This window comes from Lithobates pipiens, unplaced genomic scaffold (assembly GCF_037356315.1).
Source record: "Lithobates pipiens isolate NorthernLeopardFrog02 unplaced genomic scaffold, aLitPip1_a1.2 Scaffold_18, whole genome shotgun sequence".
Lineage (NCBI taxonomy): Eukaryota > Metazoa > Chordata > Amphibia > Anura > Ranidae > Lithobates > Lithobates pipiens.
In genome coordinates this window covers 657,293,636-657,313,516 of record NW_027507758.1, presented here as the reverse complement: position 1 = coordinate 657,313,516, position 19,881 = coordinate 657,293,636, and the positions used below count along the sequence as shown (strand labels likewise).

Sequence of the window (19,881 nt, the reverse complement as noted above, 5' to 3'; positions counted from 1 at the left end):
CATCATACCCCAATGCCCTCATCTCTGGAGATTTGTGATGACCCCACCCACCTCCTCACCTCCCCCATCATACCCCAATGTCCTCCTCAATGGAGGTTTGTGATGATCCCATCTACCTCCTTTTCTCCAGGATGTGGAGGATGAAGAGGAAGAGATTCGGAGGCCAAAGAAACTCACCAGGAAGTTACTACGCAGCGCCTCGCTCAGCCGCCAGGTAATTGCCCCAGAGTGGGTGTATATGGTGTCTGTCTGCACCTCACACTGGGTTTATGAATAAAACCCGGATTGGAGTGCAAAATCAATAATTATATCCTCTTTCATTCACAGCCTAATTTTAAACAGAAGTTTGTGTCATTATTGAAGAGATTCAAAGTGAATGATGATGTGAGTTCTCTGGAGACGACATTGATTTCCATATCCTCCATATAATGTCCATTTCCATATATATAGAATTCATCACCCCGTATAATACCTATATACAGCATGTAACACCCCTCCCCATATCATACCTATATACAGCATGTAACACCCCTCCCCATATCATACCTATATACAGCATATAACACCCCTCCCCATATCATACCTATATACAGCATATAACACCCCTCCCCATATCATACCTATATACAGCATATAACACCCCTCCCCCATATCATACCTATATACAGCATATAACACCCCTCCCCCATATCATACTTATATACAGCATATAACACCCCTCCCCATATCATACCTATATACAGCATATAACACCCCTCCCCCATATCATACCTATATACAGCATATAACACCCCTCCCCCATATCATACCTATATACAGCATATAACACCCCTCCCCCATATCATACCTATATACAGCATATAACACCCCTCCCCCATATCATACCTATATACAGCATATAACACCCCTCCCCATATCATACCTATATACAGCATGTAACACCCCTCCCCCATATCATACCTATATACAGCATATAACATCCCTCCCCCATATCATACCTATATACAGCATATAACACCCCTCCCCCATATCATACCTATATACAGCATATAACACCCCTCCCCCATATCATACCTATATACAGCATGTAACACCCCTCCCCATATCATACCTATATACAGCATATAACACCCCTCCCCATATCATACCTATATACAGCATATAACACCCCTCCCCATATCATACCTATATACAGCATATAACACCCCTCCCCATATCATACCTATATACAGCATATAATACCCCTCCCCATATCATACCTATATACAGCATGTAACACCCCTCCCCATATCATACCTATATACAGCATGTAACACCCCTCCCCATATCATACCTATATACAGCATGTAACACCCCTCCCCATATCATACCTATATACAGCATATAATACCCCTCCCCCATATCATACCTATATACAGCATATAATACCCCTCCCCATATCATACCTATATACAGCATATAACACCCCTCCCCATATCATACCTATATACAGCATATAACACCCCTCCCCCATATCATACCTATATACAGCATATAACACCCCTCCCCATATCATACCTATATACAGCATATAACACCCCTCCCCCATATCATACCTATATACAGCATATAACACCCCTCCCCCATATCATACCTATATACAGCATATAACACCCCTCCCCCATATCATACCTATATACAGCATATAACACCCCTCCCCATATCATACCTATATACAGCATATAACACCCCTCCCCATATCATACCTATATACAGCATATAACACCCCTCCCCATATCATACCTATATACAGCATATAATACCCCTCCCCATATCATACCTATATACAGCATGTAACACCCCTCCCCATATCATACCTATATACAGCATGTAACACCCCTCCCCATATCATACCTATATACAGCATGTAACACCCCTCCCCATATCATACCTATATACAGCATATAATACCCCTCCCCCATATCATACCTATATACAGCATATAATACCCCTCCCCATATCATACCTATATACAGCATATAACACCCCTCCCCATATCATACCTATATACAGCATATAACACCCCTCCCCCATATCATACCTATATACAGCATATAACACCCCTCCCCATATCATACCTATATACAGCATATAACACCCCTCCCCCATATCATACCTATATACAGCATATAACACCCCTCCCCCATATCATACCTATATACAGCATATAACACCCCTCCCCCATATCATACCTATATACAGCATATAACACCCCTCCCCATATCATACCTATATACAGCATATAACACCCCTCCCCCATATCATACCTATATACAGCATGTAACACCCCTCCCCATATCATACCTATATACAGCATGTAACACCCCTCCCCCATATCATACCTATATACAGCATATAACATCCCTCCCCCATATCATACCTATATACAGCATATAACACCCCTCCCCCATATCATACCTATATACAGCATATAACACCCCTCCCCCATATCATACCTATATACAGCATATAACACCCCTCCCCCATATCATACTTATATACAGCATATAACACCCCTCCCCATATCATACCTATATACAGCATATAACACCCCTCCCCATATCATACCTATATACAGCATATAACACCCCTCCCCCATATCATACCTATATACAGCATATAACACCCCTCCCCATATCATACCTATATACAGCATATAACACCCCTCCCCCATATCATACCTATATACAGCATATAACACCCCTCCCCCATATCATACCTATATACAGCATATAACACCCCTCCCCCATATCATACCTATATACAGCATATAACACCCCTCCCCATATCATACCTATATACAGCATATAACACCCCTCCCCCATATCATACCTATATACAGCATGTAACACCCCTCCCCATATCATACCTATATACAGCATGTAACACCCCTCCCCCATATCATACCTATATACAGCATATAACATCCCTCCCCCATATCATACCTATATACAGCATATAACACCCCTCCCCCATATCATACCTATATACAGCATATAACACCCCTCCCCCATATCATACCTATATACAGCATATAACACCCCTCCCCCATATCATACTTATATACAGCATATAACACCCCTCCCCATATCATACCTATATACAGCATATAACACCCCTCCCCATATCATACCTATATACAGCATATAACACCCCTCCCCCATATCATACCTATATACAGCATATAACACCCCTCCCCCATATCATACCTATATACAGCATATAACACCCCTCCCCCATATCATACCTATATACAGCATGTAACACCCCTCCCCATATCATACCTATATACAGCATATAACACCCCTCCCCCATATCATACCTATATACAGCATATAACACCCCTCCCCATATCATACCTATATACAGCATATAACACCCCTCCCCCATATCATACCTATATACAGCATATAACACCCCTCCCCCATATCATACCTATATACAGCATATAACACCCCTCCCCCATATCATACCTATATACAGCATATAACACCCCTCCCCATATCATACCTATATACAGCATATAACACCCCTCCCCCATATCATACCTATATACAGCATGTAACACCCCTCCCCATATCATACCTATATACAGCATGTAACACCCCTCCCCCATATCATACCTATATACAGCATATAACATCCCTCCCCCATATCATACCTATATACAGCATATAACACCCCTCCCCCATATCATACCTATATACAGCATATAACACCCCTCCCCCATATCATACCTATATACAGCATATAACACCCCTCCCCCATATCATACTTATATACAGCATATAACACCCCTCCCCCATATCATACCTATATACAGCATATAACACCCCTCCCCCATATCATACCTATATACAGCATATAACACCCCTCCCCCATATCATACCTATATACAGCATATAACACCCCTCCCCCATATCATACCTATATACAGCATATAACACCCCTCCCCCATATCATACCTATATACAGCATATAACACCCCTCCCCCATATCATACCTATATACAGCATATAACACCCCTCCCCATATCATACCTATATACAGCATATAACACCCCTCCCCCATATCATACCTATATACAGCATGTAACACCCCTCCCCATATCATACCTATATACAGCATGTAACACCCCTCCCCCATATCATACCTATATACAGCATATAACATCCCTCCCCCATATCATACCTATATACAGCATATAACACCCCTCCCCCATATCATACCTATATACAGCATATAACACCCCTCCCCCATATCATACCTATATACAGCATATAACACCCCTCCCCCATATCATACCTATATACAGCATATAACACCCCTCCCCCATATCATACCTATATACAGCATATAACACCCCCAAATCATTACACCCCTAAGTGAAAATGTCAAAATTGGGCCCAAAGTGTCAATATTTTGTGTGGCCGCCATTATTTTCCAGCACTGCCTTCACCCTCTTGGGCATGGAGGTCACCAGAGCTTCACAGGTCACCACTGGAGTCCTCTTCCCCTCCCCCATGATGACATCACGGAGCTGGTGGATGTTAGAGACCTTTCCCCTCCTCCACCTTCCGTTTGAGGATCCCCCACAGATGATCAATAGGGTTTAGGTCTGGAGACATGCTTGGCCAGTCCATCACCTTTACCCTCAGCTTCTTTAGCAAGGCAGTGGTGGTGTTGGAGGTGTGTTTGGAGTGGTTATCATGTTGGAATACTGCCCTGCGGTCCAGTCTCTGAAGGGAGGGGATCATGCTCTGCTTCAGTATGTCACAGTACATGTTGGCATTCATGGTTCCCTCAATGATCTGTAGCCCCCCAGTGCCGGCAGCACTCATGCAGCCCCAGACCATGACACCCCCCCCACCATGCCTGACTGTAGACAAGACACACTTGTCTTTGTCCTCCTCACCCGGTTGCCCCCACACACGCCTGACACCATCTGACACCAAATACCTTTATCTTGGTCTCATCAGACCACAGGACATGGTTCCAGTAATCCATCTCCTTAGTCTGCTTGTCTTCAGCAAACTGTGGTCTTTCTTGTCCATCATCTTTAGAAGAGGCTTCCTTCTGGGATGACAGCCATACAGACCAATTTGATGCAGTGTGCGGCGTATGGTCTGAGCACTGACAGGCTGACCCCCCCCACCCCTACAACCTCTGCAGCAATGCTGGCAGCACTCATACGTCTATTTCCCAAAGACAACCTCTGGATATGACGCTGATCACGTGACCTCAACTTCTTTGGTGGACCATGGCGAGGTCTGTTCTGAGGGGAACCTGTCCTGTTATACCGCTGTATGGTCTTGGCCACCGTGCTGCAGATCAGTTTCAGGGTCCTGGCAATCTTCTTATAGCCTAGGCCATCTTTATGTAGAGCAACAATTCATATCTTCGGATCCTCAGAGAGTTCTTTGCCATGAGGTGCCATGTTGTACTTCCAGTGACCAGTATGAGAGAGTGAGAGCGATAACACATCTGCTCCCTATTCACACCTGAGACCTTGTAACACTAAAAAGTCACATGACACCGGGGAGGGAAAATGGCCAATTGGGGCCCAATCTGGAGATTTTCACTTAGGGGGTGTACTGACTTTTGTTGCCAGCGGTTTAGACATTAATGGCTGTGTGTTGAGTTATTTTGAGGGGACAGGAAATTTACACTGTTATACAAGCTGTACACTCACTACTTTACATTGTAGACAAGTGTCATTTCTTCAGTGTTGTCACATGAAAAGAGAGAAGAAACATTATATGGTGTGAGGTGTATTCATGGTAAAGTCTTTATGTTGGAGTCTACTCACTTTTGTCAGATAATGTAACACACCCCCCCCGTATAATACCTATATACTGTATATAACACCCCCCCACGTATAATACCTATATACAGTATATAACACCTTCTCCCCCCATATAATACCTATATACAGTATATAACACACCCCCTCCCCCATATAATACCTACATACAGTATATACCATCTCCCCTGTATAATACCTATATACAGTATATAACGCCTCCCCCTGTATAATATCAATGTCTTTCTTGTGTATTGAGCACACAGGAAATCATATACTTTTAGGTTATACTGCCACATGGAGGAGGATTGGACACTGTCAAACAACCAATCGGTGGGCCAGCCCATGATGACCCCTCCCTCCACCATCTTGCCCAGTTTTTCGCCTGTGTCCTCGGAGAATGGATGTCATCTCTTCAGCTCTGCAGGAAAAGTCTAACCTGATATTTTACCAGATTTTTCTTCTGCTTCCCCTTTTCTGGAGCTGGTCTGTACAGTCACAGCCTTTCCTAGTCTAGCCGGTCAGTGGCGTATCTGGACCCCGCTGGAGATGACCTCGGATTCAGTCATCGGGTTCCATGTTCAGTGCTCTCCAGACCCCATTCTGGTAAAACTTTTCCTGCAATTTTCGGGTCCAGAGCTGTTGCATTGGCTCAGTCCTGGTGGGAGGTACCTCATTTTTTGGATGCTGAGTGCCCAAATGTCCACTAGCTTTACCACAGAAGGGGTTAACTCTGAGACACTAAGTGCCTTGTCATTGGCTGGGTGGAGTGTCACATGTTCATGCTCGGTCTTATTTTTCCCATTATTCGGTGTTATGGAAGCATTGCTCTGCTGCCCCTCCTCCTTTCCAGATTTTAGTTCTATCTCCTGTGCCTGTTTAGTCTCGGGCGCTGCCCCCATTCTAGACGCTGTTCTCTGCCCCACGCCAAACAATTGTCTCCTTTTGAGATATGTAAGGCCATGAATTATGCTTGGAATTCTTCTGTTCCTCCACCCCAATCCCTCCCTAGAGGGATCTTCTAGCCTGAGCAGTCAGTTGGGATCAGTGCTTTCGATCGTTATGCTACCAGTGCTCTGGCTCCTCGGTCTCGCCACTGTACCCCTAGTGTTCTCCAGGGTGTTGATGATGGCTCTTTGCCCTAGTGCCCTTCTCATGGCATCCCCAATGTGGGACACTCGGACAACCACCTGTGGAGAAAACATTCACTGAGGGCCATAGTGAACAATACCTTCCCGGTGGGTTGAGTGTCTCCAAGATTCAGCTTGATGACTTTGTCAGGAATCAGCATTGGAAAGTTTACATCTGCCCATTGATTTATCCAGTATGGTTCTTCAGTAGAAAGGTCTACAAATTATTTGCCCTCATTTCAGTCTCCTGTGGTTGGGGAATTACCTTCCTCTCGGCTGTTGCGGGAGAGTCCGGTGTTGAGGGGCCACCTCGTTTCTCCGGTATACTCTGTCACACTTCCTCACCAATTCTTTCTAGATCCTGAGAAGGTTAACTTGTCTGAGGATCCGGTATCCCCGGCCTGGAGAATCTGTCATTGGGGAAAACTCTTCTTCTGAGCTTCATTGTGGAGTTCCAGAGCTGATCCCTATTACATCATGGGATCATTTCCAGGTCAGGTCTCCTGAGACTGACACCACTGGACAACATCAAGGTGCCGGCATGCTTTTACTCTGTAGGAACAGGAGGTTGTTACTGAGATAAGAGAGGTGGTTTGGATCCTGATTTGGAGGAAATGCTGTTTTCTAGGCTCTTTCACACCACCCCCATCAAGTGCAATCTTCTGGAGGCCACTTCTTCCCCGCTGGTTACTTTTGGACATGGAAGAACAATACACGTACAGAGCTACTTTCCAGATCCTGTGCTGGAGGTGGAAGATGGCCCCATAGTGCCCTGGACTGTCTGCATACAGAACAGGCTAGATTCTTGATGCAGGTATGCTCGGACAGGGAAGGGCTTAGCGATTCCATGGGGTGCCTTTATCTGGGTTTATTGCCCTCGTCTTCCTTGGCTCTTTAGCAGACTCGGTAAGAAGGTCCTTTTGGTGATCATCCTGGTTTTGAGTTTATCGCTGCATATGTTCCTTCATAGATTCTGATGCTTTGTTGGATCTGGGGAGTCATAAGCATCTCTAGTCCTGTGATTCCATGAGGCTCCATGAGGCAGGTAGGTTTTCCCTTAGGGCTTGCTCCACTTACCTTCTCTTCTACAGGTAGGTTAGAGTTGAGTCTTGGTCCCCAACTCTATCAGATCTATATTCCTCCTCTGTATATTTTGGTGAGATTTGCCTGCTATCCCCTGCCTGTAGAGGAAGTTCCCATGTACTTGGCCCTACTGGTCACCATGCGGCTCAGGAGCCACAAGCCATCCTTAGATTTTTATCATGTTGGGCTTTTTGTGTTTATTTGCTGTTGGCCACCCCTCTATTGGGCTGATTTCGGAAGTCTTGAAATTGTATGACTTCCTGTGTCCCTCGATGAATGAAAAAGGAAATGGGGTTCCAAGAATGGGGTAAAATTCCATTCTTGGAGTCCATTGAGAGACACCGGTCCCTACAGATTTTCTGTTTGCCAGTGTCCAATCCTCCTGCAAGTGGTAGTATAACCCAAAGTACTATGACTCATTATGTCCCTCAGTGGACTCCAAGATAAAGACTTTACCATGAATACACCTCCTCACACCATATAATGCCTATCTATATACAGTGAGGGAAAAAGGTATTTGATCCCCTGCTGATTTTGTACGTTTGCTCACTGACAAAGAAACAATCCTTCTATAATTTTATTGGTCGGTTTATTATAACATAGAGAGACAGAATAACAAAAATATCCAGAAAAACACATTCCAACAAAGTTTTATACATTTATTTGCATTTTATTGAGTGAAATAAGTATTTGATCCCCGATCAATCAGCAAGATTTCTGGCTCCCGGGTGTTTTCTATACAGGGAACAAGCTGAGATTAGGAGCACTCTTCTCTCTTAAAGGCAGTGCTTCTAATCTCAGCTTGTTTCCTGTATAAAAGACACCTGTCCACAGAAGTAATCAATCAGATTCCAATCTCTCCACCATGGAGACCAAAGATCTGCCCAAGGATGTCGGGGAGAAGATTGTAGAGCTACACAAGGCTGGAATGGGCTACAAGACCATCGCCAAGCAGCTTGGTGAGAGGTGACAACAGTTGGTGGGATTATTATTCACAAAATAACGATGGATCTCCTCGGTCTGGGGCTCCATGGAAGATCTCACCTCGTGGAGGATCAATGATCAGGAGAACGGTGAGGAATCCGCCCAGAACTACACCGGAGAATCTTCTCCATGATCTCAGCTGGGACCATAGTCACCAAGAGAACAATCGGTAACACACTACACCGTGAGGGACTGAAATCCTGCAGCCCCCGCAAGGTCCCCCCGCTCAGGAAATCACATGTACAGGTCCCCCCCGCTCAGGAAATCGCATGTACAGGTCCCCCCGCTCAGGAAATCACATGTACAGGTCCCCCCGCTCAGGAAATCACATGTACAGGTCCCCCCGCTCAGGAAATCACATGTACAGGTCCCCCCTCTCAGGAAATCACATTTACAGGTCCCCCCCGCTCAGGAAATCACATGTACAGGTCCCCCCTGCTCAGGAAATCACATGTACAGGTCCCCCCGCTCAGGAAATCACATGTACAGGTCCCCCCCGCCCAGGAAATCACATGTACAGGTCCCCCCGCTCAGGAAATCACATGTACAGGTCCCGCCGCCCAGGAAATCACATGTACAGGTCCTCCCTCTCAGGAAATCACATGTACAGGAACGTCTGAAGATCACTAATGAACATCGAATGATTCCAAGGAGAACCGGGGGAAGGGTTGTGGTCAGAGGAGACCAAAATCCAGATCTTTGGCATCAATTCAACTCACCGTGCTTGGAGGAGGAGGAGGAATGCTGCCTATGACCCCAAGAACACCATCCCCCACCATCATACATGGAGGACCTATGACCCCAAGAACACCATCCCCCACCATCATACATGGAGGACCTATGACCCCAAGAACACCATCCCCCACCATCATACATGGAGGACCTATGACCCCAAGAACACCATCCCCCACCATCATACATGGAGGACCTATGACCCCAAGAACACCATCCCCCACCGTCATACATGGAGGACCTATGACCCCAAGAACACCATCCCCCACCATCATACATGGAGGACCTATGACCCCAAGAACACCATCCCCCACCATCATACATGGAGGACCTATGACCCCAAGAACACCATCCCCCACCATCATACATGGAGGACCTATGACCCCAAGAACACCATCCCCCACCGTCATACATGGAGGACCTATGACCCCAAGAACACACCATCCCCCACTGTCATACATGGAGGTGTAAACATTATGCTTTGGGGGTGTTTTTCTGGTAAGGGGACAGGACAATTTCACCTCATCAAAGGGACGATGGACGGGCCCATCAAATCTTGGGTGAGAAGCTCCTTCCCTCAGCCAGGGCATTGAAGATGGGTCATGGATGGGTATTTTAGCGTGACAATGACCTAAAACACACGGCCAAGGCAACAAAGGATTGAGTGGCTTAATATGAATCACATTAAGGCCATAGAGTGGCCTAGCCAGTCTCCAGACCTTAATCCCATAGAAAATATATGGAGGGAGCTGAAGGATCAGCCTGGAAACCTTCATGACTGATCTGCAGAGAGAACAAAATCCCTCCTGAGATGTGCGAACCTGGAGGCCAACTCCAAGAAACGTCTGACCTCTGTGATCACCAACAAGGGATTCTCCAACAACTACTAAGTCATGTTCTGTGAAGGGTTCACATACTTATTTCACTCATTAAAATGCAAATCAATTTTTTACTTTTATGAAATTCGTTTTTCTGGATATTTTTGTTGTTATTCTCTCACTGTTATAATAAACCGACCAATAAAATTCTAGACGATCGTTTCTGTGTCAGTGGGGCAAACCGACCAAAATCAGCAGCCGATCGAATACTTTTCCCCTCACTGTATATACTATAGAACTCTTGCTCTAGATAATACCTATAGACATATACACAGTATATAATACATCACCCCTTATATCACATATATATATATATATATATATATACACAGTATATAATACATCACCCCTTATATCACATATATATATATATATATATACACACACAGTATATAATGTCTTTCTCTGTGCAGTACAATGCTGATATCCCTTCTCATCTCATATCGCCCCCATATACCATCTCGCACCCCGCATTCCATCCTGTGTATCTCTGATTGGACATATCATTGAGTGACGAGCTCTCCTGCTCATTGGCTGTCCAGACAGGGATCTATATTCATGTAAGATTTGGGGTGTTGCGTTGTGTGCGTCCCTCATGCGATGATTAGGGGCGGAGCCTCCCCCGGGCTTTATGTGTCGTCTTTCTGTCCTGCAGCCGATGGACGCGGAACGGACGAGTCGGGAACAGGAGGAGGATGAGGAGCTGGGACTTCTCTACGATAGTCTGGATGAGTGTAATAACAGTGAGAGCGGCTTCGACATCGAGGACAATGACAGCGTCATGAGCACCCCAAAACCAACACTAAGGTGAGCGCCCAAAACCAACACTAAGGTGAGGGCCCCAAAACCAACACTAAGGTGAGGGTCCCAAAACCAACACTAAGGTGAGGGCCCCAAAACCAACACTAAGGTGAGCTCCCCAAAACCAACACTAAGGTGAGCGCCCCAAAACCAACACTAAGGTGAGGGTCCCAAAACCAACACTAAGGTGAGGGTCCCAAAACCAACACTAAGGTGAGGGCCCCAAAACCAACACTAAGGTGAGCGCCCAAAACCAACACTAAGGTGAGCTCCCCAAAACCAACACTAAGGTGAGGGTCCCAAAACCAACACTAAGGTGAGGGCCCCAAAACCAACACTAAGGTGAGGGCCCCAAAACCAACACTAAGGTGAGCGCCCAAAACCAACACTAAGGTGAGCTCCCCAAAACCAACACTAAGGTGAGGGTCCCAAAACCAACACTAAGGTGAGCGCCTCAAAACCAACACTAAGGTGAGCGCCCCAAAACCAACACTAAGGTGAGCGCCCCAAAACCAACACTAAGGTGAGCTCCCCAAAACCAACACTAAGGTGAGCGCCCCAAAACCAACACTAAGGTGAGCGCCCCAAAACCAACACTAAGGTGAGCTCCCCAAATCCAACACTAAGGTGAGCGCCCCAAAACCAACACTAAGGTGAGCGCCCCAAAACCAACACTAAGGTGAGGGCCCCAAAACCAACACTAAGGTGAGGGCCCCAAAACCAACACTAAGGTGAGCGCCCCAAAACCAACACTAAGGTGAGCTCCCCAAAACCAACACTAAGGTGAGCTCCTCAAAACCAACACTAAGGTGAGCGCCCCAAAACCAACACTAAGGTGAGCTCCCCAAAACCAACACTAAGGTGAGGGCCCCAAAACCAACACTAAGGTGAGGGCCCCAAAACCAACACTAAGGTGAGCGCCCCAAAACCAACACTAAGGTGAGCGCCCCAAAACCAACACTAAGGTGAGCTCCCCAAAACCAACACTAAGGTGAGGGCCCCAAAACCAACACTAAGGTGAGCTCCCCAAAACCAACACTAAGGTGAGCGCCCCAAAACCAACACCAAGGTGAGGGCCCCAAAACCAACACCAAGGTGAGCGCCCCAAAACCAACACTAAGGTGAGCGCCCCAAAACCAACACTAAGGTGAGCGCCCCAAAACCAACACCAAGGTGAGGGCCCCAAAACCAACACTAAGGTGAGCTCCCCAAAACCAACACTAAGGTGAGCTCCCCAAAACCAACACTAAGGTGAGGGCCCCAAAACCAACACTAAGGTGAGGGCCCCAAAACCAACACTAAGGTGAGCGCCCCAAAACCAACACTAAGGTGAGCGCCCCAAAACCAACACTAAGGTGAGCTCCCCAAAACCAACACTAAGGTGAGGGCCCCAAAACCAACACTAAGGTGAGCTCCCCAAAACCAACACTAAGGTGAGCGCCCCAAAACCAACACCAAGGTGAGGGCCCCAAAACCAACACCAAGGTGAGCGCCCCAAAACCAACACTAAGGTGAGCGCCCCAAAACCAACACTAAGGTGAGCGCCCCAAAACCAACACCAAGGTGAGGGCCCCAAAACCAACACTAAGGTGAGCTCCCCAAAACCAACACTAAGGTGAGCGCCCCAAAACCAACACTAAGGTGAGGGCCCCAAAACCAACACTAAGGTGAGGGCCCCAAAACCAACACTAAGGTGAGGGCCCCAAAACCAACACTAAGGTGAGGGCCCCAAAACCAACACTAAGGTGAGCGCCCCAAAACCAACACTAAGGTGAGCTCCCCAAAACCAACACTAAGGTGAGCGCCCTAAAACCAACACTAAGGTGAGCGCCCCAAAACCAACACTAAGGTGAGCGCCCCAAAACCAACACTAAGGTGAGGGCCCCAAAACCAACACTAAGGTGAGCACCCCAGAATTTCAGAAGTAGTGAAATGCCTGACATCAAACCCCATCAGTCCTGATCCCCACAGACACAGAACCCCCAATTCTGAACTAAAGAAGTGTAGGAACCCCGATAGTGAGCATCCCTCTATAGTGAGCATCCCTCCATGGTGAACCCTCTATAGTGAGCATCCCTCTATAGTGAGCATCCCTTGATAGTGAGCATCCCTTGATAGTGAGCATCCCTCCATAGTGAGCATCCCTCCATAGTGAGCATCCCTCCATAGTGAGCATCCCTCCATAGTGAGCATCCCTCTATAGTGAGCATCCCTCTATAGTGAGCATCCCTCTATAGTGAGCATCCCTCTATAGTGAGCATCCCTCCATAGTGAGCATCCCTCCATAGTGAGCATCCCTCCATAGTGAGCATCCCTCCATAGTGAGCATCCCTCTATAGTGAGCATCCCTCTATAGTGAGCATCCCTCCATAGTGAGCATCCCTCTATAGTGAGCATCCCTCCATAGTGAGCATCCCTCCATAGTGAGCATCCCTCCATAGTGAGCATCCCTCCATAGTGAACCCTCTATAGTGCACCATGACCAGTTCCCAGCAGAGGATGAAGGGGAACCCCCGGAGCCTCACATACAGGAAGTGACATCAGTCTAATCACTTTGTGCTGGGGGGGGGGCAATGCAGCCCATCAATCTCTCTATAGACTCTGTTATTCCACATCTGCAATGGTTGTGCGGTGTCCCCTGTCTGTGTACTTACCTCCCACAATCCTCTCATCTTTCAGGAGATATTTTGAAGGCGTCTCCAATTCCGGCTCTCAGACCGAAATTAGTCAGAAGGGAACAGACAAGGTCTTCAGTGCGGTGAGTACAGAGCAATCAAGGAATATCAGCCCCCCCCCTCCAGAATACAGCTCCACCCCCCTCCCCAGAATACAGCTCCACCCCCCCCCCAGAATACAGCTCCACCCCTCCCTCCCAGAATACAGCTCCACCCCCTCCCCCCCAGAATACAGCTCCACCCCCCCCCCAGAATACAGCTCCACCCCTCCCCCCCAGAATACAGCTCCACCCCCTCCCCCCCAGAATACAGCTCCAACCCCTCCCCCCTCCAGAATACAGCTCCACCCCCTCCCCAGAATACAGCTCCACCCCCTCCCCAGAATACAGCTCCACCCCCCCCCTCCCCAGAATACAGCTCCACCCCCCCCCCCAGAATACAGCTCCACCCCTCCCCCCCAGAATACAGCTCCACCCCCTCCCCCCCAGAATACAGCTCCAACCCCTCCCCCCTCCAGAATACAGCTCCACCCCCTCCCCAGAATACAGCTCCACCCCCCCCCAGAATACAGCTCCACCCCCTCCCCCCCAGAATACAGCTCCACCCCCTCCCCCCCCAGAATACAGCTCCAACCCCTCCCCCCTCCAGAATACAGCCCCCCCTCCCCCCCTCCAGAATACAGCTCCACCCCCCCTCCAGAATACAGCTCCACCCCCTCCGATGCTAACATCCAACCAGATCTCAGCCATGTCCCCACCAATGTTCCATGTGACCACACTGATCAGACCTCAACAAGGTCCCTCCTGAGACCACACTATGAGCAGATCTCAGTCAGTCCCAAGTCCTATCACGTATACAGTATATATACAGTGCTTTGAAAAGTATTCATACCCCCTGACATCCCCCACATTTTGTTACACCCAGAACCATAAATGTATTTTATTGGGATTTTATGTGATGGACCAACACAAAGTGACACATAATTGTGAAGTGGAAGGAAAATGATAAATGATACAAATAAATCTGTGAAAAGTGTGGGGGAGGGGCATTTGTATGGCGCCCCCCGGAGTCAATACTTTGTAGAACCCCCTTTCTCTACAAGTCTTTTTGGGGGTGTCTCTACCAGCTTTGCCCATCTAGAGAGGACATTTCTGCCCATTCTTCTTCTTTGTAAAATATCTCAAGCTCTGTCAGATTGGATGGAGAGCGTCTGTGATCAGCAATTTTCAAGTCTTGCCACAGATTCTCAATGGGATTTAGGTCTGGACTGTGACTGGGCCATTCTAACACATGAATATGCTTTGATGTAAACCATTCCATTGTAGCTCTGGCTGGATGTTTCGGGTCGTTGTCCTGCTGGAAGGGGAACCTCCGCCCCGGTCTCAAGTCTTCTGCCGACTCTAACAGGTTTTCTTCTAAGATTGTCCTGTATTTGTCTCCATCCATCTTCCCATCATCTCTGACCAGCTTCCCTGTCCCTGCTGAAGAAAACCATCCCCACCACATGATGCTGCCACCACCATGTCTCACGGTGGGGATGGTGTGTCCAGGGGGATGGGCAGTGTTAGTTTTCCCCACACATAGCGTTTTACTTTTAGGCCATAAAGTAGAATTTTGGTCTCCTCTGACCAGATCACCTTCTTCCACATGTTTGCTGCCCCCTCCCCCACATGGCTTCTCACAAACTACAAACAGGACTTCTTATGACTTTCTTTCTCCAATGTCTTTCTTCTTGTCACTCTTCCATAAAGGGCAGATTTGTGGAGAGACGACTAATAGTTGTCCTGTGGACAGATTCTCCCCCCTGAGCTGTGGATCTCTGCAGCTCCTCCAGAGTTACCATGGACCTCTTGGCTCTTCTCTGATGAATGCTCTCCTTGCCCGGCCCGGTCAGTTTAGGTGGACGGCCGTGTCTTGGTAGGTTGGCAGTTGTGCCATACTCTTTCCATTTTCCGATGATGGATTGAACAGAGCTCCGTGAGATGGTCAAAGCTTGGGAGATTTTATTATAACCCAACCCTGCTTTATACTTCTCCACAACTTTATCCCTGACCTGCCTGGTGTGTTCCTTGGCCTTCATGATGCTGTTTGTTCACTAAGATTCTCTAACAAACCTCTGAGGGCTTCACAGAACAGCTGTATTTATACTGAGATTAAATGACACACAGGTGGACTCTATTTACTAATTAGGTGATTTCTGAAGGCAATTGGTTCCTCTAGATTTTTGTTAGGGGGTATCAGAGTAAAGGGGGCGCCATACAAATGCCCCTCCCCCACACTTTTCACATATTTATTTGTATTATTTATCATTTTCCTTCCACTTCACAATTATGTGACACTTTGTGTTGGTCCATCACATAAAATCCCAACAAAATAAATTTGTTTTTGGTTGTAACAAAATGTGGGGAATGTCAAGGGGTATGAATACTTTTTCAAGGCTCTGTACAATAAAATATGTTTTTGTAAAGGGAATTTATTTAAGGGAATTTATTTTTTCTTTAAAATAATAAACATGTTATATTCATGTGATGGATTTGCACACAGTGGCCCTGATCCTCCTCTTCTGGGGTCCCCCATTAGTGCTCCTGGCTCCTCCCTCTGCCGAGTGCCCCCATAGCCAAGCTACTTGCTATGGGGGCACTTGTTTGGGCTCAATCCTGAACCAGGCTACCCTCCTCAGGCTGTGATTGAAGCAACAGGAGCCAATGAGTGCCACTGCTACCTCAATATCCAGTGAGGAGATAGCTGCTGGATGGAGATGGGGCACAAGATGGGGGAGGGAGCGGCACACACAGAAGACTTTACCAGAATGAAGAGAATGGATTTAGGTAAAAATCTTCTCCCTTTACAACCAATTTAAGATACAAGTCTGAAATCATTTCATGTTCTGTTATAGAAGGATTTAGGACCAGTGTTTCTGTGTTTTGTCCCATCTCTCTAGGGTGACGTGCTCTTCAGAGGTGAAGGGTTCTCCAATTGGGTGAAGTGCTCTTCAGAGGTGAAGGGTTCTCCAATTGGATGAAGTGCTCTTCAGAGGTGAAGGGTTCTCCAATTGGATGAAGTGCTCTTCAGAGGTGAAGTGCTCTTCAGAGGTGAAGGGTTCTCCAGTTGGGTGAAGTGCTCTTCAGAGGTGAAGGGTTCTCCAGTTGGGGGAAGTGCTCTTCAGAGGTGAAGGGTTCTCCAGTTGGGTGAAGTGCTCTTCAGAGGTGAAGGGTTCTCCAGTTGGGTGAAGTGTTCTTCAGAGGTGAAGGGTTCTTCAGTTGGGTGAAGTGATTTTCAGAGGTGAAGGGTTCTCCAACGTTCTCCAATTGGGTGAAGTGCTCTTCAGTAGTGAAGGGTTCTCCAGTTGGGTGAAGTGCTCTTCAGAGGTGAAGGGTTCTCCAGTTGGGTGAAGTGCTCTTCAGAGGTGAAGGGTTCTCCAATTGGGTGAAGTGCTCTTCAGAGGTGAAGGGTTCTCCAGTTGGGTGAAGTGCTCTTCAGAGGTGAAGGGTTCTTCAGTTGGGTGAAGTTCTCTTCAGAGGTGAAGGGTTCTCCAGTTGGGTGAAGTGCTCTTCAGAGGTGAAGGGTTCTTCAGTTGGGTGAAGTGCTCTTTAGAGGTGAAGGGTTCTCCAGTTGGGTGAAGTGCTCTTCAGAGGTGAAGGGTTCTCCAGTTGGGTGAAGTGCTCTTCAGAGGTGAAGGGTTCTCCAGTTGGGTGAAGTGCTCTTCAGAGGTGAAGGGTTCTCCAGTTGGGTGAAGTGCTCTTCAGAGGTAAAGGGTTCTCCAGTTGGGTGAAGTGGTCTTCAGAGGTGAAGGGTTCTTCAATTGGCTGAAGTGCTCTTTAGAGGGGAAGGGTTCTCCAGTTGGGTGAAGTGCTCTTCAGAGGTGAAGGGTTCTCCAGTTGGGTGAAGTGCTCTTCAGAGGTGAAGGGTTCTCCAGTTGGGTGAAGTGCTCTTCAGAGGTAAAGGGTTCTCCAGTTGGGTGAAGTGATCTTCAGAGGTGAAGGGTTCTTCAATTGGCTGAAGTGCTCTTTAGAGGGGAAGGGTTCTCCAGTTGGGTGAAGTGGTCTTCAGAGGTGAAGGGTTCTTCAATTGGCTGAAGTGCTCTTTAGAGGGGAAGGGTTCTCCAGTTGGGTGAAGTGCTCTTCAGAGGTGAAGGGTTCTCCAGTTGGGTGAAGTGCTCTTCAGAGGTGAAGGGTTCTCCAGTTGGGTGAAGTGCTCTTCAGAGGTAAAGGGTTCTCCAGTTGGGTGAAGTGATCTTCAGAGGTGAAGGGTTCTCCAGTTGGGTGAAGTGCTCTTCAGAGGTGAAGGGTTCTTCAGTTGGGTGAAGTGCTCTTTAGAGGTGAAGGGTTCTCCAGTTGGGTGAAGTGCTCTTCAGAGGTGAAGGGTTCTCCAGTTGGGTGAAGTGCTCTTCAGAGGTGAAGGGTTCTCCAGTTGGGTGAAGTGCTCTTCAGAGGTGAAGGGTTCTCCAGTTGGGTGAAGTGCTCTTCAGAGGTAAAGGGTTCTCCAGTTGGGTGAAGTGGTCTTCAGAGGTGAAGGGTTCTTCAATTGGCTGAAGTGCTCTTTAGAGGGGAAGGGTTCTCCAGTTGGGTGAAGTGGTCTTCAGAGGTGAAGGGTTCTTCAATTGGCTGAAGTGCTCTTTAGAGGGGAAGGGTTCTCCAGTTGGGTGAAGTGCTCTTCAGAGGTGAAGGGTTCTCCAGTTGGGTGAAGTGCTCTTCAGAGGTGAAGGGTTCTCCAGTTGGGTGAAGTGCTCTTCAGAGGTAAAGGGTTCTCCAGTTGGGTGAAGTGATCTTCAGAGGTGAAGGGTTCTCCAGTTGGGTGAAGTGCTCTTCAGAGGTGAAGGGTTCTTCAGTTGGGTGAAGTGCTCTTTAGAGGTGAAGGGTTCTCCAGTTGGGTGAAGTGCTCTTCAGAGGTGAAGGGTTCTCCAGTTGGGTGAAGTGCTCTTCAGAGGTGAAGGGTTCTCCAGTTGGGTGAAGTGCTCTTCAGAGGTGAAGGGTTCTCCAGTTGGGTGAAGTGCTCTTCAGAGGTAAAGGGTTCTCCAGTTGGGTGAAGTGGTCTTCAGAGGTGAAGGGTTCTTCAATTGGCTGAAGTGCTCTTTAGAGGTGAAGGGTTCTCCAGTTGGGTGAAGTGCTCTTCAGAGGTGAAGGGTTCTCCAGTTGGGTGAAGTGCTCTTCAGAGGTGAAGGGTTCTCCAGTTGGGTGAAGTGCTCTTCAGAGGTGAAGGGTTCTTCAGTTGGGTGAAGTGATTGTCCGAGGTGAAGGGTTCTCCAACATTCTCTAGTTGGGTGAAGTGATTGTCAGAGGTGAAGGGTTCTCCAACGTTCTCCAGTTCGGTGAAGTGCTCGTTAGAGGTGAAGGGTTCTTCAGTTGGGTGAGCGGTTGGCACCTCCTATATCCGGTATATTTTGGGGTTTTCTGGCTCCCTCCTGTCTGTACATGGAAAGCTGACAATGTTTTTGGTAAGGAATCATCACTGATCATGATTTGTACTTGAATGGAGAGCGCCATCTTCTTCTGTCCTTAATTGTCCTTCTCCACCAGCCAGTGAGGGGTGACGGGTAACTTCACACTCAGAAATGCCCCAAAACAGACGAACACCGGCCCACAGGAGATGAGCCGTTCACCCAGTAATCTGTGGAGATAAATGGGATTTTCTTCTTTCTTCCAGATGGACAGAGGTGACCAAAAACTCGTCCACACACGCTCCGAGGACACCGACCCGGGACTGGCTGATGTGAGTTTCCTCCTCCATATGATGATGGAACTGGTTCAGCGATATCA

General features: G+C 47.5%; 1 protein-coding gene across 5 annotated transcripts in view; it reads left to right on the top strand.

The window, feature by feature from the left end:
- Positions 1 to 19,881, top strand: part of LOC143989352 (phosphofurin acidic cluster sorting protein 2-like) — a 134,714-nt gene that overhangs the window by 51,395 nt on the left and 63,438 nt on the right. For 4 of the 5 annotated variants that reach the window (XM_077489454.1, XM_077489451.1, XM_077489450.1 and 1 more), the window contains 5 exons: positions 131 to 214; positions 328 to 384; positions 11,305 to 11,456; positions 14,130 to 14,208; positions 19,769 to 19,834. In XM_077489454.1, coding sequence (XP_077345580.1) covers positions 131 to 214; positions 328 to 384; positions 11,305 to 11,456; positions 14,130 to 14,208; positions 19,769 to 19,834 — 438 coding nt within the window. The remainder of the gene's footprint in view (positions 1 to 130; positions 215 to 327; positions 385 to 11,304; positions 11,457 to 14,129; positions 14,209 to 19,768; positions 19,835 to 19,881) is intronic. The other variant, XM_077489453.1, reaches the window with a different exon arrangement.